Source organism: Leptodactylus fuscus, chromosome 5, assembly GCF_031893055.1.
Source record: "Leptodactylus fuscus isolate aLepFus1 chromosome 5, aLepFus1.hap2, whole genome shotgun sequence".
Classification (NCBI taxonomy): Eukaryota; Metazoa; Chordata; class Amphibia; order Anura; family Leptodactylidae; genus Leptodactylus; species Leptodactylus fuscus.
The window spans coordinates 31,783,516-31,805,590 of record NC_134269.1 but is presented as its reverse complement, the minus strand read 5'-3'; the positions used below and the strand labels follow the sequence as shown (position 1 = coordinate 31,805,590).

General features: G+C 47.0%; 1 protein-coding gene across 1 annotated transcript; it reads right to left on the bottom strand.

The window, feature by feature from the left end:
- Nucleotides 1-4,346: 4,346 nt before the first annotated feature.
- On the bottom strand, nucleotides 4,347-11,287 carry PET100 (PET100 cytochrome c oxidase chaperone). The gene is made up of 4 exons (XM_075276122.1): nucleotides 11,175-11,287; nucleotides 7,701-7,787; nucleotides 5,468-5,500; nucleotides 4,347-4,534 (listed from the first exon to the last, which is right to left on the bottom strand). Exons 1-4 carry the CDS (start codon nucleotides 11,199-11,201, stop codon nucleotides 4,466-4,468), a joined length of 216 nt encoding a protein of 71 aa, XP_075132223.1. The 5' UTR covers nucleotides 11,202-11,287; the 3' UTR covers nucleotides 4,347-4,465.
- Nucleotides 11,288-22,075: the final 10,788 nt, after the last annotated feature.

Sequence of the window (22,075 nt, the reverse complement as noted above, 5' to 3'; positions counted from 1 at the left end):
CCCTTCCTGCCGCAAGCACCTTTTGACTCCCTGAACCCCATAACTTTTTTATATTTCCGTTCACAGAGCCATAAGAGGGCTTAATGTTTGCGAGAAAATTGTACCTCATGATGCCGCCATTCAGCGTCTCCCACTCGCACACCACCTCCTCACTGCGCCCTCTCTTTGTAGGTGTCCCCCAGGGCTCCGTCCTAGGACCCCTCCTGTTCTCCATCTACACCCTTGGCCTGGGCCAACTCATAGAATCTCATGGCTTTCAGTACCACTGTTATGCCGATGACACCCAAATCTACATCTCTGGACCAGACATGACCTCCCTGCTGTCCAGAATTCCAGATTGTTTAGCGGCCGTAGCCTCCTTCCTCTCCTCCCGCTTTCTCAAACTCAACATGGAGAAAACAGAGTTTATCTTTTTCACCCCACCCCATATGGCCCCTCCACCTGACCCATCTATCATAGTTAACGGAACCTCACTTTCCCCTCTCCCACAGGCCTGATGCCTTGGGGTAACCCTGGACTCCGACCTATCCTTCAAGTCACCTATTCAAACCCTCAACACCTCCTGCCGCCTCCAGCTCAAGAACATCCACCGAATCCGCTCCTCCCTCACCCCAGAAACTACCAAGATGCTCGTCCAGGCCCTCATAATCTCCCTCCTAGACTACTGCAACACCCTTCTCCATGGACTCCCGGCAAACACCCTCGCCCCCCTCCAGTCCACCTTAAACTGTGCTGCTCGCTTAATCCACCTCACCCCCCGATCTTCATCAGCTGCTCCCCTCTGCCAGTCCCTCCACTGGCTACCTATAGCCCAGCGAATTGAATTCAAGCTACTAACGCTAACATACAAAGCCATCCACAACCTGTCCCCTCCATATATCTTCAGCCTAATCTCCCGCTACCTGCCCACACGTAACCTCAGATCCTCCAATGACCTCCTACTCCGCTCTGCCCTCATCCGCTCCTCACACAACCGTCTCCAAGATTTCTCCCGTGCATCCCCCATACTCTGGAACTCCTTACCAAGACACATAAGACTGACCCCCACAATCACAGGATTCAAGAAGGCCCTGAAGACTCATCTATTCAGGAAGGCCTACAACCTCCAATAACACTATCACCGCACCACCATCTGTACAGTCTCCCCCTCTCCTTCTGTCTCTAGCCCCTTCCCCCATAGATTGTAAGCCCTCGCGGGCAGGGCCCTCTACCCCACTGTGCCAGCCGATCACTGTTAGTATTATATCTACCTGTATATTCTGTGTATTGTATGTAACCCCCAAATGTAAAGCACCATGGAATTAATATAATAATGTAAAGCACCATGGAATTAATGGTGCTATATTAAAAAAAACAATAATAATAATTATTCTGTACAATGTACTGGGAAGCTGGGAAAAAAAATTCAGAATGGGGTGGAACTGGAGAAAAACTGAATTTGTGCGACTTTCTTATGGGCGTTGTTTCTATGGTGTTCACTCTGCAACCAAAATGACATGTCACCTGTATTCTATGTTTCGCAACGATTCTGGGGATACCAAATTTATATAGTTTTATTTACGTTATCACCACTTAAAAAAAAATCTAAAATTTTTGGGAGTCAACAACTTTTTTTTCATTGCCAGTGATGGGCGAGCCCTGATTGCGGACATTAGCACCGAGTCTTTGTAGATTCCGGTGAATGTTGGGAAGGTGTGAAACTCCGAATCCTGATTGTAGTGTTAGACATAATTAGGCCGCAAGCAACACTTTTCTCTCCGTATTTTTCATGTGGATACCACACGGACCTCATTCTAGTCTATGGGGTCCATGGGTTTCCTGAGGTAACCGCTTTTTTAGGTGGATTAGGTGTGCAATCAGGGTGTCCCCGAATGGAAACCCACGCGCAGGCCTTATGAATCTGCCATACAGACCTGCAAAATTCTGACTCAAATACCATCTGACTAAAAGCATCGAGCTTCTCCCATGAGACATATTTGGTGCAAAACATGTAGTCGGTAAATATGCCCGTGTCATAGTAAAATCTCCAGCAGGAAGTTTTGAGCCTCCAAATAGTGCCCACTCCCAGGTGCCCCCCTCCTGTGCCTATAGGGGCTACAATCACAACCAGGCCCTGCATCCTGCAGGAGATCAAAGGTCTCCGCGACGTAACACAACAGCAGTTCTGTCAATGATAATTAGAGGTTGGAGGCCCTGCTATGGGGTTCTGTATCAGTGCCCGGGATCTCGTACACACCATTGGACAGAGGCGTGGCATCTGGAAAAGCTGGGTCGTCTGCTAGTCACCTAGAATAATGGGGATGGAAGTGGTGTACAATGATTTTAGCAAAAATGGGCACTTAGTGGATGTCATGGGAGTTCTGTATTAGGATTTAGAGAGAACCGGTCAGGGCTCGTTCACATCTGCACCCGGGGTCTCCGTTTCCTGCCCGAAACTGGGCAGGAAACGGAAACCTGCAGTCAGTTTTCAAACCCATTCATTTGAATGGGTTTGAAAAGTGTCCGGCCGTGAGCGCCGGTGAGCATTTTATCCTCTCCGCGGCGAAACCAGTTTTTTTTTAACCGGACACAAAGTCAGATATGCAGTATTTTGTGTCCGGTTTAAAAAAAAAAAAAAACGGTTTCGCTGCGGAGCGCATAAAACGCTGGACCCGGTCTGACAGGTTTTCTTCTGCCGGCAGAAGACGGAAACCTAAGTACGGAGGCCGAACACTGGTGTGAACCCGGCGTCAGGTGGATTTATCACACTAGACCCACCACCAGCTCTATATAGACCACAGTGTACTGCCCCACCATCTCGTGGCAAGTACAGGCTTACACACCTGACATGGTCAGGCATATCAGGACCCCAAATCGCCTCCCTATTAGGATTTAGTGTTGGTTTAGTCTCCCAAATAACAGATCCCCTTCCACAAGGAGGTCTAAAAATTTATTTTAAACGTGGCCACCAGCTGCAGCAAACATGTTGAGGATGATAGAATGAAGTGGATGGCGAATTACCAGGTGGGTAGGAGTACGTTACTGACTTCCCCGAGGTATTACCCTTTTTCCTTAATCCTTCAAGAAGCAGTCCAGGTAAGTTCATACGGAGTTTTTTGGACTGCAATCTCAGGCGTTACTCTGCTGCCTCAGGGTCCAGTCCAAAAGCCAGGTGGACGCGACTGAAAGCCGGTGCACTGCACAGACATCCAGCTGCGCACTCCGCTCCGGATTAGGCTCAATGAACAGGCCTAGTCCAGAGGACGGAGTGTCTTCAGGCCGAATCACGAGGCGAGTCAGCCTGAAGAATGGGCACCTCGCTTCTTTTTTTTCCGGGGGCCAGAAGAAACGGCTCCCATTGATTTCAATGGGAGCCGTCTTTTTAGTCAGGATTTTGAGGCGGATATGGCCTCAAAATCCTGACCAAAAAACGAGGGTATTTTGTGTTATGCAAAGTAGTCTCATTCTTGTTGCATAGCCCTGTGCCATGTACAATCACAGGCCCTCCAGTAGGCATAACACAGTGGGCCAGACTGGCATTACTCTATTGCCCCAGAGGTCAGTGGGACTGCAGTAAGCATAAAGGGAACTTGTCAGGTCTGTATGGATACTAAACCATCCACAGCTCCTTGTGGACTGTAGGTTTCCTGTCCCAAATAGCCCTCTTGTAACCCTGTCAGTGGCTGCAACGACGAAAAATTAAAAAAAAAAAAAAAAAAAAAAATACTGTTCACTTATCTAGAAAGGAGTTCTCTGGACACATCTCCGATACTTCCAGCGTTTGATGCAGAGGGAGTAAACCTCAGTTTCAAGCGCATGCGCCCCCAGGTCCGATACAAGAGGGTTTCAGACTCCTAGAATTCTCATATTTATGACCCATCCTTAGGACTTAAGATAAGTCATCAATACTAGATCAGTTGGGGTCTGATACCTGGCACCCCCTACTGATCAGTCACCCCAACTAAGACCGGATCCAGACAACTGTATGCTTTTCCGCAGCCATGAATTAAAGGCACAGGCGGTGCACGGGGTACACGTGGATGTCACCAATGTGCCGCCTGTGCTTCAGTGGACCCTTTCATTAAATGGTTCTTAGTCCCATGGAAGTAAGGGCTGCAAAATAGGACAGGAATATGACCAATTCAATTTTATGGCCTGGACTGTCGAACCCGCACACGTGACCTTCTAATTCACGGTCATGTGTACAGGCCCATAGAAAAGAATGGGTCAGTGTGCTGTCCCTGAAATACATGGAAGGTACACGGATCACGGCCGCGGGGGGGCTAAAAGAGACTGTAGTAGTGTCCAGCGTGTATGATGTAATATAGAGTAATCCAGACACTGCAGAGGAAATGAGACATCTCCAGTATGTATAAAATATCACTTTACTGTAGTTTTTATCATGTAGTCATATACATCAGATATGTACACAGTACAATACAACAGTGAGGGATTCGGGGAGGGGGATGTATGGACATTGGACGCTCTAGTCTTGCATGTAGAGCTGCTCTTTCTTCAGTCTCATCGTCTCCTTCATCTCTTGTAGCTGTCTCTTCTGTGTGACAATAAAAGATTTTTTTTTTTAAAGTAAAAAAAAAATTAAAAATTAAAATCCCCCCCCTTTCCCTAGAACACATATAAAAGTAGTTAAATACTGTGAAACACATACATGTTAGGTATCCCCGTATCCAAAATCGCCCGCTCTACAAAGCAAGACAAATATTTTTCCTGTTCGGTAAACGCTATAGCGGGAAAAATAGTCAAAAGTGCCAAACCGCCGTTTTTTCCACTGTTTTGATTCTGATAAAAATTTGAATAAAAAGTGATCAAAGCAATAACATTTCCCGAAAATGGTAGAACTAAAAAGTACACCCAGTCCTGCAAAAAAAGCCGCCCTATGCATCCCCGTACACCTACGTATAAAAAAGTTACGGCTGTCGGAATATGGCGACTATTAGAAAAAATTTTTAACACAGTTTTGGATTTTTTTTTAAGGGTTTAAAACATAAATAAAACCATATAAATTAGGTATCCTCGTAATCGTAACGAAATACAGAATACAGGGGACATGTCATTTTGGCTGCACAGTGAACGCCGTAAAACCGAAGCCTGTAAGAAAGTTGCAGAAATGCATTTTTTCTTCAAATCCACCCCATTCTGAATTTTTTTCCAGCTTCCCAGTACATTCTACAGAATAATTAATGGCGGCATCATGAAGAAAAAATTGTCCCGCAAAGATTAAGACCTCATATGGCTCTGGGAGCGGAGAAATAAAAAAGTTATGGGGTTTAGAAGGAGGGGAGTCAAAAACGAAAAACAAAAAATTCCATCGGCAGGAAGGGGTTAATTTTAGAATTTTAGTTATGTTATGGCTCATTGTTGTAACATATATATATATATATATATATATATATATATATATATATATATATATGTTTAGTTTTTATTACACACACGATATTCATCCTCACATACACACAGTCATTACCTGATCATCTTGTTCTGGTGGATAGATCTCTCTCTGAAATAAAATGGATAAAAAAAAAATTAGTAAAATAAAATGTGATATTTTCACACTCTCATATTACCATATGGACGTGACCAATATGCAAAACTACATCTCTCAGCATGCTGTGAATGCCCAATATTAGTGACCAAACATGGCAGAGATTACAGGGGTTTTCTGGGACTATTAAATGAATAGATATGGCCGCACATTCCAGTATTACACACTGATCGATGCTTCTCAGTACAATCTACAAGAACATTCGGGTGTAGAAGCCCCTTAGTCACTTTACAGTCACCTCTCTATAGTGGGTACCTACTCTATTAGACGGGTGCTGCATAGTAACCACCACCACAGCTCAGCACCAGGGGGAGCCACCCAGCAACAGCCCTGCTGCCAGGCCAAGACCCTGTGCTCTGGGTCACCCCACCATGAGAGCGGCAAACAAGCCATATGTCTGACATCAATGACATCACTGGATTGTGAAGCAAAGTAGAGCTCAAGTGAGCACCGCCGCTACTTCAAATTGCTAATGGTGGGGGTGCACGACCCCCACCAATCTGATACGCCTCTTCTTCCTCCGATGTCCTCCTCCGGCGCTCGCGAACTGACATTGATTAAAAAAAATGGCCTGGGCGCATGCGCAGTAGCCGTAGTAGAAGCAGCATGCTACTGCGCATATATACATTGATATTTATATCAATGTCAGTTCGCGAGCGCCGGAGGAGGACGGGACCTGAGGACATCGGAGGAAGAAGAGGCGGGGACGAAGATGAAGACACACCCTGAATGCCCGCCCAGCGTGCACGATGCGTAAGTAGATCACATTCTTTTTTAGGGTATTATTTTAAAATGGGGGGGGGGGGGGTAGTTTAATATAACATTTACAGTGCCTGAATGGCCTTTTTAAAGGCTATGCACGCATATGTGGGGCTCTAGCAGCATGATTTTGCTGATAGAGCCCCTTTAAAGGGATTCTACCATTAAAACCGCTGCGCTGTTCCTTAGAAATACCGGTTTTCCCCAGTATGCAAATGAGTTCTCTCGCAGCGATGGGGGCGGGCCCCAGTGCTCAAACAGAGATGGGGCCGTCCCCACCGCTGCCAGAGAAGTGTCTCCAGCATCGCCTCCTTCTTCGTCCGCCGCGTCATCTTCAATGTCTTCTTCCAGCGCAGGCTCGTAACTTCTAGCAGAGCAGAGCAGACTGCGCAGGCGCATGGGAAAATGGCTGCAAACAATACTGTGCAAACGGCCATTTTCCCATGACCTGTGCGCCTGCGCAGTCTGCTCTGCCCAAGGCCTAGAAGTTACGAGTCTGCGCCGGAAGAAGACATTGAAGATGACGCTGCGGATGAAGAAGGAGGCGGCACTTGGAGACACTACTCTGGCAGTGGTGGGGACAACCCCATCGCTGCGAGAGAACTCATTTGCATACTGGTAAAAAACGGTATTTCTAAGGAACGGCGTAGCGGAGACCACGTCTACAGGTAAGAGATGAATAGCCTTTCTAAAGACTGTTCCAAAGTCATATCCACAAAAAAAGGTTTTAATGGTAGAATCCCTTTAACGTATATCCAGGTTCACCTTTGAGATACACCAGGACCACCAAAATTGTGGATACACATGGAGCTCGAGGGACCTTGTTGACTATAATGGGGTCCGTCAATTTAAAACTGAAAATGGCAGAAGAAAAAGTCCTACATGCAGGACACTATGAAGGGGTCTCCAGAGTGGTGGTGGGAGAGGACATGGTCAGGCCTGCGGCTGCTAAAGGGTCACCATGTCAGACAGGGCACAGTCGCAGAGGTGCTCCCGGGGTGTGCCCGTGTTTGCTCCAGGTGGAGGAGCTGGCTCTGTGCCCTGGTGTTTAAATAGGATCAGCAGTGACATGACTATAATGATGATAAGGTGCCCGCTCTGTGCGCCCGCGATACAAGAGGTCTCCCGTCTAACGCCCTGGACAATGGGATGTGTAATATGAAAGAGAATGTGTAGCACGAAGGAACATGGAGCAAAACTGAAGGCAGAGAGAGGGACAGTAGAGGACTCCATTATGGCACCATATACAGCGGTGGGCACAAGCCCTGTGGACCCATCACCAGGAAGAACTGTGCCCTGTGATAGGGAATAAGTGGCCAAACGGCACCACCCCTTTAAGCCTCATGTAAAAGTCAGATGACCCCTTTAAGAACTGAAGTATGCCACACTGACTTACCTTACGTTTCACTATGTACTCCTCAAAGTATTCAGGCTGATTGGAGATCCAGAACATTGTCACAGGGAATGTCAGGTACAGCGCCATCTAGAGGGGAAGGTATGAAATAGCATTTGTCAAAAAAGTTCATTCATGTACCGGACTCCTTCCTATAACCAAACTACCATGGGACCCGATATGTGGTGGGCTGTCAGATATTCTGGGGTATTGGGTGACCACAGAAATACATCTTTCCACTCATAGTAAAATGTCCTGGGGTGATCTGGTGTTAGATCTAGAGTCACATTACAGTAAGAGTCCTGCAAGTCTTTGTCACACTACAAATCCCAGCATGGTCAGACCAGAATCACTAGTTATTTGTCTGCTGTGAGAATGGAAGTCCTAGCATGCTCCAGGACATAACAGAGATATGCAACAGTCTGGGCCCTTACAGAATCTGGAGCTTTAGTGCTGTTCCAACTACAACCCCCCGCATGATCCAGGGCAGCTCTAGAACGGTTGTGGTACTACAACCCCCCGCATGATCCAGGGCAGCTCTAGAACGGTTGTGGTACTACAACGCCCGACATGATCCAGGGCAGCTCTAGAACGGTTGTGGTACTACAACCCCCCGCACAATCCAGGGCAGCTCTAGAACGGTTGTGGTACTACAACCCCCCGCATGATCCAGGGCAGCTCTAGAACGGTTGTGGTACTACAACCCCCCGCATGATCCAGGGCAGCTCTAGAACAGTTGTGGTACTACAACGCCCGACATGATCCAGGGCAGCTCTAGAACGGTTGTGGTACTACAACCCCCCGCACAATCCAGGGCAGCTCTAGAACGGTTGTGGTACTACAACCCCCCGCATGATCCAGGGCAGCTCTAGAACAGTTGTGGTACTACAACCCCCAGCACGATCCAGGGCAGCTTTAGAACAGTTGTGGTATTACAACCCCTAGGATGACTTAGGACATATGCTTCCAGATCCACTGAGGTGATACAACCCTTCCATGAGCCTAGATGTGACACTACAACCCCCAGCACAATCCAGGGCAGCTCTAGAACTGTTGTGGCACTACAACCCCCAGCACAATCCAGGGCGGCTCTAGAACTGTTGTGGCACTACAACCCCCAGCACGATCCAGGGCGGCTCTAGAACTGTTGTGGCACTACAACCCCCAGCACAATCCAGGGCGGCTCTAGAACTGTTGTGGCACTACAACCCCCAGCACGATCCAGGGCAGATCTAGAATTGTTATGGCACTACAACCACCAGCACGATCCAGGGCAGTGAAACGTTGTGGTGCTACAACACCCAACACGATCCATGGCAGCTCTAGAACTGTTGTGACACTACAAACCTCAGCACAATCCAGGGTGGCTCTAGAACGGTTGTGGCACTACAACCCCCAGCACAATCCAGGGCGGCTCTAGAACTGTTGTGGCACTACAACCCCCAGAACAATCCAGGGCGGCTCTAGAACTGTTGTGGCACTACAACCCCCAGCACAATCCAGGGCAGCTCTAGAACTGTTGTGGCACTACAACCCCCAGCACAATCCAGGGCGGCTCTAGAACGGTTATGGCACTACAACCCCCAGCACAATCCAGGGCAGCTCTAGAACTGTTATGGCACTACAACCCCCAGCACAATCCAGGGCAGCTCTAGAATGGTTGTGGCACTACAACCCCCAGCACAATCCAGGGCAGCTCTAGAACTGTTGTGGCACTACAACCCCCAGCACAATCCAGGGCAGCTCTAGAACTGTTATGGCACTACAACCCCCAGCACAATCCAGGGCAGCTCTAGAACTGTTGTGGCACTACAACCCCCAGCACAATCCAGGGCAGTGAAACGTTGTGGCGCTACAACACCCAACACGATCCAGGGCAGCTCTAGAACCGTTGTGGCACTACAACCCCCAGCACAATCCAGGGCGGCTCTAGAACCGTTGTGGCACTACAACCCCCAGCACGATCCAGGGCGGCTCTAGAACTGTTGTGGCACTACAACCCCCAGCACAATCCAGGGCGGCTCTAGAACTGTTGTGGCACTACAACCCCCAGCACGATCCAGGGCAGATCTAGAATTGTTGTGGCACTACAACCACCAGCACGATCCAGGGCAGTGAAACGTTGTGGTGCTACAACACCCAACACGATCCATGGCAGCTCTAGAACTTTGTGACACTACAAACCTCAGCACAATCCAGGGCGGCTCTAGAACTGTTGTGGCACTACAACCCCCAGCACAATCCAGGGTGGCTCTAGAACGGTTGTGGCACTACAACCCCCAGCACAATCCAGGGCGGCTCTAGAACTGTTGTGGCACTACAACCCCCAGAACAATCCAGGGCGGCTCTAGAACTGTTGTGGCACTACAGCCCCCAGCACAATCCAGGGCGGCTCTAGAACTGTTGTGGCACTACAACCCCCAGCACAATCCAGGGCAGCTCTAGAACTGTTGTGGCACTACAACCCCCAGCACAATCCAGGGCGGCTCTAGAACTGTTATGGCACTACAACCCCCAGCACAATCCAGGGCAGCTCTAGAACTGTTATGGCACTACAACCCCCAGCACAATCCAGGGCAGCTCTAGAATGGTTGTGGCACTACAACCCCCAGCACAATCCAGGGCAGCTCTAGAACTGTTGTGGCACTACAACCCCCAGCACAATCCAGGGCAGTGAAACGTTGTGGCGCTACAACACCCAACACGATCCAGGGCAGCTCTAGAACCGTTGTGGCACTACAACCCCCAGCACAATCCAGGGCAGCTCTAGAACTGTTGTGGCACTACAACCCCCAGAACAATCCAGGGCGGCTCTAGAACTGTTGTGGCACTACAACCCCCAGCACAATCCAGGGCAGTGAAACGTTGTGGCGCTACAACACCCAACACGATCCAGGGCAGCTCTAGAACCGTTGTGGCACTACAACCCCCAGCACAATCCAGGGCAGCTCTAGAATGGTTGTGGCACTACAACCCCCAGCACAATCCAGGGCAGCTCTAGAACCGTTGTGGCACTACAACCCCCAGCACGATCCAGGGCAGCTCTAGAACCGTTGTGGCACTACAACCCCCAGCACAATCCAGGGCAGCTCTAGAACTGTTGTGGCACTACAACCCCCAGGATGACTTAGGACATATGCTTCCAGATCCACTGAGGTGATACAACCCTTCCATGAGCCTAGATGTGACACTACAACTCCCAGCATGCCCCAGAACAGAACCTGCAGTTTTGGTTGACACTATAATTCTCAGCTTGGAGCCATTGGCTCTTCCAACACTACAACTACCAATAAGGCATGCTGGGAGTTGTAGTACCACAAGTACTTATGACCCACACAGCACACCGGGGCACGCCATGACCTTCAGAGCTCTTCCCTCTTCTCCTGCCCTCACACCCCGCTCCTGCCCCAGCAGAGACCCCGCTCCTCACACCCCCTCTGGCCTGGGGGTCCTCGGTCACATCACACGGGTACTGACCCTGAATATCTCCAGTTTGACCCCCATGTTTAGCGCAAGGCCGCAGACCACGCCTCCTCCTCTTCTATTGGCTGAAGCGCTTGTCAATCAGCGTTGTTGTCTGTGTACGGATATACATCACGTGACGACGGCGTGCGCGCTCCCGAGAAGGACGGAGGCGCGCGGCAAAACACAACCTACTGCACCAAACAGTAGTGTGGGTGTGGTAGTGTGACTGCTGTGGTACTACAACTCCCAGCATGCAGGCCACAGGGAAGGCTGTGATTAGCTGCCAGTCTTAGGGAGACTTCCTGTGGTCACTGGGTGGGAGACATTTGTCTTAAGTCCTTATCCACACACTGCTTTCTTGCATTTGCGACTATTTGAAAAACTTGTTTTAGTTTGTGCAAGTTTTTCTCTATTTAAAGTTGTAAGTCCAGGCATTTTAAGGTGCATTTGATGAATCCCCCCCCAAAATATATTTTATCCACGGTTAGGTCGCTGTCCCCATAGGACAACATGAATAGCGCCATCATGTGGCACCGCGATATAATCTGCAGCCTCATGCTGTATACAAGACTGATCCCAGTCGCCATCAGCAAGTTCAGACCTTGAAGAAAAGAGACAAATCTATTAGAAAGTTGTAGAAGTTTTCATTATGAGATTACTTGGAGCAGAAGTTGTGTCGTTTGCCCGTGTTTGGCTTTAGGGGGGATTTATTGACCCCTCTACACCAGTTTTTGTATGTAGATGGGTGTAATTGCAGTGCCCATTCTTGCAACCACAGATGTGCTACATCATTCGCTCTGTGTCTTGGTTGTCCTTATCATTGCAGTGGGACGAGGATACCTAGGCCAATAAATTTATTATAACCCACTAGAAAGCCACATTCATGGCAAGGCAGATGGGTTTACAACATCCTGTACATTGGGGGTATTTACTATTCCCTCTGTGCCATAAAACATATAGATGGGAGTAGTTGTGACACAGCTTAGGTGCATGCCCTTTTTTTACCCCAAAGAGTCACCTCTTTGATCTGTCTATGCCCCTGTCTCTTTTTACAAAAGTGGGTGGAGACCAATGAGGATGTGGACGCGTCATTTGCAATAAGTCTACATTTCAAACCAATAACTCCCCATGCATGTATAGCTGTATAGTAGATGTAGCGGTGCTGTAAATGTACATGAGCTCTCTCCATGCTTGCTGAATGGATCCTGGTGTGGCAGTGGCGTAACTAGGAATGGCGGGGCCCCGTGGCGAACTTTTGACATGGGGCCCCCTCCAAGAGGGGTACATGGGCGTGCAGGCTGTTTGTGAATAAGAGGGTGACGTGGGGTGCAGGGTGTGTATAAGCAAGAGAGGAAATAGGGGTGCAAGCTGTGTGCGAGCAAGAGGGTGATCTGGAGGGGGGAACTCCCCATTCAACCACACTCTTGCTCACCCACAGCCTGCACCCCCATTCCCCCTTCTTTCTCTCACACAACCTGCGCCCCCAGGTCACCCTCTTTGCTCACACACAGCCTGCACGCCCATGTACCCCTCTTTGCTCACACACAGCCTGCACCCCCATTCCCCCTTCTTTCTCACACACAGCCTGCACCCCAGGTCACCCTCTTTGCTCACACACAGTCTGCACCCCCATGTACCCCTCTTGCTCACACACAGCCTACACCACCCATTCCCTCCTCTTGCTCACATAGAGCAGAATGGGGGGGTGCAGACTGTGAGTAGGAGGGGTACATAAGTGTGCAGGCTGTATGTGAGAAAGGAAGTAATGTGGGTGCAGACTTTCTCACTCACAGCCTGCACACCCATGTACCCTCTTCCTCACAGCCTATAACCCATTCCCCCCATTGTACACTGTCCTGTAAATCTGGGAAGCTCCGCCCACAAAAGACACTGAGTCTATGTTAGTAGATTAAAGGACCTTTGATGACTTCATGTCTCAGGTCCTTCAATCTACTAGTATAGATGCCGGCACAGGGCCTGGGGACAGCAGGTAGGAGATAGCAGTATCTCCTGCCCGCTGTCACTATGCAAGTGCCGGGAGGCAGCAGGGGCCCGGACAGCAGGTGGCCCCTGCTTGAGTGTAATAGTAAAGGCAGCAATTGCTGACTTTTCTACTGTTAAAAGATGGACTGTGGAGGAGGCAGCTCCTCTCCATCTTCAGGCAGCCGCCAGCACTGCAGTAAATAGGGCCCGTTATGTACTGGAGTTACACCAGCAGGTAACGGCCTATTTAAAAAAAAATAAAATCTGCAGCAGTAGCAGCTGTCACCGGGCCCCCTAGTGTCCCAGGCCCTGTAGCAGCTGCTACCCCGGTAGTTACACCCCAGGTGTATTAGATGTTACTGCTACTCTCTCTGCTCTCACAGTAAAATCTGAAATATTGCAGTTACCCAAAGTACCACTAGGTGTCAGACCTGAACGCTGAGGATTTAGACTTCAGCTCCTAATGTCCATACATCCAATTGTCACTCTGGGCCGTTTATAACCGTTTTTTTAATACAGCCAAACAGTAGAATGAAAACAAAATCCATCAGTTATTTTTCAGGTTAACTCCAAGTCCATTCCTTGTAGGTGTCGCTGCTGTCCTATTCACTAGTGAATGTCTGCTATTATGTTATTATGCCTGTGCCAGTCACTACATTGGCTGCCTATTCATTATAGAATAAAATATAAAGTTATCACTCTCATCCACAAGGCTCTCCATAATGCTGCACCTCCCTACATTTCCTCGCTCATCTCTGTCTACCGCCCAACCCGTGCTCTCCGCTCACTCAATGACCTAACACTTACATCCTCTATTATCAGAACCTCCCACGCTCGTATACAAGACTTCTCCCAAGCTGCACCACTTCTCTGGAATGCTCTACCCCGGACAATCAGATTAACTCCCAATTTCTACAGTTTCAAACGCAAACTAAAGACACATCTTATCAGAAAAGCCTATCACAATGTCTAACGTAAACCCTTTACCCTCCTCTGTCCCCGCTCCCACATTTCCCCACATGATATGATGCCATTTCAGGCTAACTCCATAGGTCCAAGCTCCATCCACATGTTAAAGGACACGACTGTCGACAGCTCATAAAGTCTTATGTTTGTGTAATGACAGTCACCTCTATTACAAAATTGTCTGAATACTGTATAAGCAATGCCGCCCCTGCCACCTCTTGTGTCACCCCCTCTACCTCATAGATTGTAAGCTCTTGCGAGCAGGGCCCTCAGTCCCATTGTGTGAAATGACTTTCTTTGTAATGTATCTTCCTGTCTGTATTTGAACCCTACAAATTGTACAGCGCTGCAGAATATGTTGGCGCTATATAAATAAAATATATTATTATTATTATTACCGGTAATTATTATTATTATGTGTTACTCGCTCTCCTTCTTTCTTTTGACATGCAAACAAAAATGGACAGATGAAAGAGGGTCAGACTACATAGGATTTGGATAAAATGGCTAAAAAAAACCACTACTCCATTAAAGGGGTTGTTTAGGATAAACCGTTTTTGGCAAGGAGGCCAGGGAAGGTGAAAAAAACAAACAAAACCTAATCACCTGTTCCCGTTGCTCTGGTGTGTCCCACCATGGACCTGTTCTGTTGTTACAGGGGTTTTGTCCCCACCACACGTGTGATATCCCATTCCTTTCCTTAGGCCTAAAGAATGGACATGAGACGTCAAATGTGCGGTGAGGACCCCAGGAGCAGCAGAATCGGACTGTGGTGGGCCTTCTTGCCAAAAATGTTTTATCCTGGACAATCCCTTTAAGACATGAAGTATTAAATGGGTTGTCCAGCCAGGTAAATGTAATGGCGTACTCTAGGGATTGTCCATTAATATTAGATGGGTGGCGGTCCAACTCTTGGCACCCGCACTGATCAACTGTTTGGAGGGCCGCAGCGCTTACACTTGCAAACACGGGAATTTGGGAATTAATTTATTCCAGGCACGACGCAGATCAATGAGATGGTTCTAGGTCATTGTACAATGTATTTTTGTCTGTTTGTGTTGGTGATGATTGACAATATTGTGCAATCCTGGGATTATCACATTAAAGCATATGAGCTGCATAATTGTAGGGAGCGGGGAAGGGTTAACTGATCACATGATTGACTCTAATCCTCCTAGTATGTGTGGTTATCCATGTGAGATGGGGGTAGCTTGTACTCTGCAATATTCTTATTGACCTTTGAGAAAACATAGGCCCAGTACACCTGGACATCCCCTTTTCGGACCCCTCTATGAGCCAGGGTGGAGCCCTGCTGACAAGTCATCCATCTATTACATCATTACCTCCAAGTTTATTTTGGGTTTTTTTCTAATGTAGATTGTGAGCCCCATTTTCCCTATCAGTATGTCTTTGGAGTGTGGGAGGAAATCCACGCAAACACGGGGAGAACATACAAACTTCTTGAAGATGTTTGTCTTTGGCAGGATTTGAACCCAGGACTCCAGCGCTGCAGTGCTAACCACTGAGCCACCGTGTTACCCCCTACTTCAAAGTTGTTTTTTTTACATACTAACCAATCCAGAGCCTCACCAGCATACAAACACCACTGTACAGCACTTAATATGTGCCGCCATAGAGCGCCCATATTACCCCCTGCAATCCCAACCAAATCCTGCCATGCAGTGCATGTAATAACCTCACACTATCACCCCGTACTACAGTGCAGCACATTTCCCATTTCTTGGACTGCTAATTATTACATTTTTATTAAGATGAATTAATAATTTTTCAGATTTTTGCAGTTTCTAGTAAAACACAGTGAGTTGTTCTGACATGAAACATCTGATGACAATGAGGCGGTAAATTCAGTGGTGTCCATGGGTGGGAATAGATGTAAATCCATTCTGACTCATGTTGGCGACATTGATAGCTACCAGCTCTATCAATCATTGCTTCATATAGATTCTCTTCTATACTGGCACATATCCATGACACAGAAACAGGGTACACCCTATAAACACAGCGGGCACACCCTAAATTTATTACAGTATTTACTTGACCTTATGAAACATCAATTGTTTATTAACAAGGTTTTATTTGGTAACCAAATGAACCTGCTGAAATGTAATTGGTCTGCATTATACTGGGATTAATGGGGTTTTGTAACAGGGGCAGCCATATACTTGTAATGCGCAACTCTGCTGCTAAAACTAAAGTGAACGGAAAGGAAAGCCATTCATTGCCCCAACTAAATGTTTATGTCACCATGGGTCTCGAGCAGTGAGGACTAGGTAAAGGTGGCCTCACACATTGGATCAAAGGGGATTTGTGGCCCCAAATTGTTCTTTCATAGTGATAAGCTATCCACAGGATATGTTACCAGTATGTGATCTTTAAGAGATTGACAATTTACTGGAAGCACCGCTATGAAGTAGATGGGGCTGTGGTGCTCCTAATGTCCACTATGGAACACTATACTGCATCACCTATAGGGGGAGCTCTGCTGAGATAAATTGAGGGAATAATAATAATAAATTTTATTTATAAAGCGCCAACATATTCTGCAGCGCTGTACAATTTGTAGGGTTCAAATACAGACAGAAAGATACATTACAAAGAAAGTCATTTCACACAATGGGACTGAAGGCCCTGCTCGCAAAAGAGCTTACAATCTATGAGGTAGAGGGGGTGACACAAGAGGTAGCAGGGGCGGCATTGTTTATGCAGAGGTCAGACACTTGTAATAGAGGTGACTGTCATTACACAAACATAAGACTTTATGAGCCGTCCACAGTCGTGTCCTGTAACATGTGGATGGAGCTTGGACCTATAAAGTTAGCATGAGATGACATCATATCATGTGGGGAAATGTGGGAGTGGGGACAGAGGAGGGTTAAGGGTTTACGTTAGACATTGTGATAGGCCTGTCTGAAAAGATGCGTCCTTAGTTTGCGTTTGAAACTGTAGAAATTGGGAGTTAATCTGATTGTCCGGGGTAGAGCATTCCAGAGAAGTGGTGCAGCTCGGGAGAAGTCTTGTATACGAGCGTGGCAGGTTCTGATAATAGAGGATGTAAGTGTTAGGTCATTGAGTGAGCGGAGAGCACGGGTTGGGCGGTAGACAGAGATGAGGGAGGAAACGTATGGAGGTGCAGCATTATGGAGAGCCTTGTGGATGAGGGGGATAACTTTATATTTTATTCTATAATGAATGGGCAGCCAATGTAGCGACTGGCACAGACCCGATGCATCGCTGTAGCGTCTAGACTGATAGATGAGCCTGGCCGCTGCATTCAGAATAGATTGTAGAGGGGAGAGTTTAGTGAGGGGAAGACCGATTAGTAAGGAGTTACAGTAGTCAAGGCGAGAATGAATCAGAGAGACAATAAGTGTCTTTAATGTATCTCTGGTAAGGAAAGGGCGTATTCTGGTGATGTTTTTGAGGTGGAGGTGACATGAACCTGCGAGTGATTCTATATGAGGGGTGAAGGAAAGGTCTGCGTCAAATATGACCCCGAGGCAGCGGGCCTGCTGCCTAGGAGTTATAGTAAGGCCGGAGACTGCAATGGATATATCAGGGACAGATCTGTTAGATGGTGGAAACAGTAGTAGTTCAGTGTTAGAGAGATTTAGTTTCAGATAGAGCGAGGACATGATATTTAGAGACAGCAGAGACAGTTGCTGGTGTTCTGTATGAGTACAGGGGTGATGTCACGGGAAGATGTGTATAATTGGGTGTCATCAGCATAAAGCCAAATCTGGCGATGGTTTGTCCAATGCGGGCTGTGTAGAGAGAAAAGAGCAGGGGGCCTAGGACCGAGCCCTGAGGAACCCCAACAGCAAGGGAAAGAGGGGAGGAAACAGAGCCCGCGAATGATACACTGAAAGTGCGGTCTGAGAGATAAGAGGAGAACCAGGAGAGTGCAGTGTCATTGAGGCCAACTGAGCGGAGCATAGTGAGGAGGAGATGATGGTCAACAGTGTCAAAAGCTGCAGAGAGGTCCAGAAGAATAAGAAGAGAGAAGTCACCATTGGATTTAGCCATTAGGAGATCATTGGAGACTTTTGTGAGAGCTGTTTCAGTAGAGTGCAGAGCGAGGAAGCCAGATTGTAAGGGGTCAAGCAGAGAGTTAGCAGAGAGGTAGCGGATTAGACGAGAATAGACCATGTGACATGGGTTACACATGGTATGCCTACCCCATCTAGGGCTTTGCTGAATGGCCATGCTGTTTCAATAGAAATAAGTAGCTTTTGCACATCTCTGGCTGTTATTTATGATCTGATTTTTTTTTTTAATGATCCCAACAAAGAAGAGGAAAACACAACTATATAATCTCATAGATTGTAAACTCTCTCATAGATTGTAATCTCTTGTGAGCAGGGCCCTCAGTCCCAGTGTGTGAAAATGACTTTCTTTGTAATGTATCTTTCTGTCTGTATTTGATCCCTACAAATTGTACAGCACTGCAGAATATGTTGGCGCTATATAAATAAAATTATTAACTATGCAGAAAGCTTTGCAGACTATGAGCTCACATGAGATTTAATGATGTACCCATGTACATTAGATTTAATATACTGTACTCCCCCAAATGTGCTTGCACCCATCATGATTGCTTAAAAATAGATGGGCTGTGCTCTGTATATCATCAGTATTAGATCAGCCAGGGTCTGAGCGCTGTGGTCTGGGTTGTTGGGACCCATCCATTACTTGCCAAGCACAGATTTGTACTTTTAGTAACTTCTCTTCCACGAATAGGTCAAAGCTGTAGTAACCTGTAATACCAGGCACACCTACAACACACTAAAAGTACAAAGCTGTACCTGCACAGTATTGATGTCAATAGATCACTTGCCAAAAAGTTGCAGCCCTTTAAACAGCTGATCCATAGAATTACAATGGCAGTAATCTCCACGTGGATCCATATTCCAATCCATGGCACAATTCCACATTTCTGTAGATTATTTTCAGAATCTCTGGTGGATTTGCCTAGTGCAAATATGGAAGATGAAGTGGCCAAAAGTAAGTACAATAGTAATCTTATCATTCTTACTGTCTTTATCAAGAAGATTGCAAGGTTCTTCTCATGAAATGACCATTGGCTATAAATGTATGGATAGCTGAGATGTTCCTTAGATAATTTATTGCTTAACCCACTAACCAGCGGATACCAGTTGTATTGTGAGGTTCCTGCATGGTGATCATGTCAATTACATCCTTGTACAAACGACTTGCACAGCTATGGCGGTTTTGTGTCATTTTAAATAACCAGACCCTCTCAGTTTTACCAGATCCAAGACGTTACTTGCAGTTTTAATGTGGCAGCGGATCACAGAGCCACAGTGCTTCCTAATCCAGTATGTTCCTACCTTCTGAGGTGGTCCCAGTTTGGCAGCAGCTGATCAGGCCGGTCAAAACTATGGTACAGGGCACCAGACTAAATACAGCACAGACAGATGTACAGACTAAAATCAGAAGACGGGTAAATGTGAAACAAGGGCAGGACTAGAGACAGGTGGTAGAGGTAGACAGCAGGAAGTACAGGGCCACAGGTAGCAGAGGTATACTGCAGAAGGCACAAGGCCGCAGGTAGCAGAGGTACAGAGCAGGAGGCCACTACTGTTGTGCCTAATATAATATGATTTCTTGATCACGCTCATTCTATTTATCAATCACTTGTAGTTGAATATGTTTTGTTTGTACTTTAACCTTGTGGTACAGTTTTATGTCACATGTAATTTCTTTTTAATGTATGACATACCCTTTCCCAAATGGTACTAAAAATGTACTATGATTGATCATACATGTACTGCTTTGTGAAAACTGATGTTTTAATAATGGGGTTTTGAAAAAACAGAACTAGATTTATATAGATACAGACACACAGGGGTAGGCAGGAGGAAGTTAAGCAGGTGAGAACACTATTAACCCCTTCCCGACATGCGCCGTAATAGTATGGCGCATGTCGGGTGTGTAACTATGGTGACCGCCCGGGAGCCGGGCGGCCGCCATAGCCGCCAGGTGTCCACTGCTTTAATGCCTCCGATTGGTCCCCGGACCAATCGGAGGCATAAACCCCTCCCGCACCCCGGTAAAAGATGACGGAGGCACCACTTTCCCGGTGGCGCATGGGCGCTGCCATTTTGCCGGTGATCGCCAGCTCCTGGAGCATTCTCCAGGGCCGATGTCACGTTGGCATGACAGCCGGGAGCCTTTACAAGGCTCCCAGGCTTGTCTGCAAATTCTTTCTTTTGCAGGCTGGTCTATGCAGCCTGCAAAATGTATTGCATTAGTGATCAGACCCCCTGGGGTTCAACACCCCTAGGGGGTCTAATAAATGCAAAAAATAAAAAAAAAGTAAAAAAAAAATATAAAAAGTATTAAAAATTCAAATCACCCCCCTTTCCCTAGAACCCATATAAAAGTAGTTAAAAACTGTGAAACACATACATGCTAGGTATCCCCGTGTCCGAAATCGCCCGCTCTACAAATCTATAAAATTATTTTTCCTGTTCGGTAAACGCCGTAGCAGGAAAAATAGTCAAAAGTGCCAAACCGCCGTTTTTTTCACTGTTTTGATTCTGATAAAAATTTGAATAAAAAGTGATCAAAGCAATAGCATTTCTCGAAAATGGTAGAACTAAAAAGTATACCCGGCCCCGCAAAAAATGACGCCCTATACATCCCCATACACAGACGTATAAAAAAGTTACGGCCGTCGGAATATGGCGACTTTTAGAAAAAAAAATTTTAACACAGTTTTGGATTTTTTTTAAGGGGTCAAAATGTAAATAAAACCATATAAATTTGGTATCCCTGGAACCGTACCGAAACACAGAATATAGGGGACATGTCATTTTGGCTGCACAGTGAACGCCGTAAAACCAAAGCCCGTAAGAAAGTTGCAGAAATGCATTTTTTTCATCAAATCCACCCCATTCTGATTTTTTTTCCTGCTTCCCAATACATTATATAGAATAATTAATGGTGGCATCATGAAGAAAAATTTGTCCCGCAAAAATTAAGACCTCATATGGCTCTGGGAGCAGAGAAATAAAAAAGTTATGGGGTTTAGAAGGAGGGGAGCCAAAAACGAAAATCAAAAAATGCCATCGGTGGGAAAGGGTTAATTAAAGAAACAGGAGCAGGCACAGAATGTAGTGATAGAGAGTAGTATACCGGCAAACACGAAGTGCAGTTGTCACAGCAGATGACAAGCAGAGCTAGCGGGTGTTCCTCCCAGGGCTGTGGAATCGGTAGGCCGAAGTACTAACTCCAACTCCTCCATTCTTCCGACAGCCTTACTGTTGACTCCTTGATAAGTGACTGACAGCCATGGTAAGTCAGAAGCAGTAAAGATGTAGCAATGCACCCCCTATAGCTACTCCCTGAAGGAAAGGCCCCCAGCTCCTGTATTGGTAGTGTAGTGGCAAGCAAATAACGCTACGTTCACACCTGCGTTCTTCTTTCCGTTCTGTGCTTTCCGTCTTCTGCGTGCTAGAAGACGGAAAGCACAGACCGGGTCCGGCCGTGAGCGCCGGTGAGCGTTTTATGCTCTCCGCCGCTAAGCCGGATTTTTTAATCCGGACACAGAGTACTGCATGTCCGACTCTGTGTCCGGATTATAAAACCCGGTTTCGCGGTGGAGAGCATAAAACGCTCACGGCTGGACATCTCTCTCACCCATTCAAATGAATGGGTGAGAGAGACTCCTGCAGGTTTCAGTCTCCTGCTCTGTTTTAGGCAGGAAACGGAAACCTGCATAACGGAGTTCACAACGCTGATGTGAACGAGCCCTTAGTGACAAATCTCTTACAATATCAGGGGAGTGTATGCTCTGCCTCTGGTAGGTGTCTAGTAAAATTTAGCACTGAGGAAACAGAGATTATAATCTGATTACAGCAGTCATGTAAGGCATCCAGTATGTCCCAGAGCACGGTAATTCCTTGACAGCTGCCTGGCTG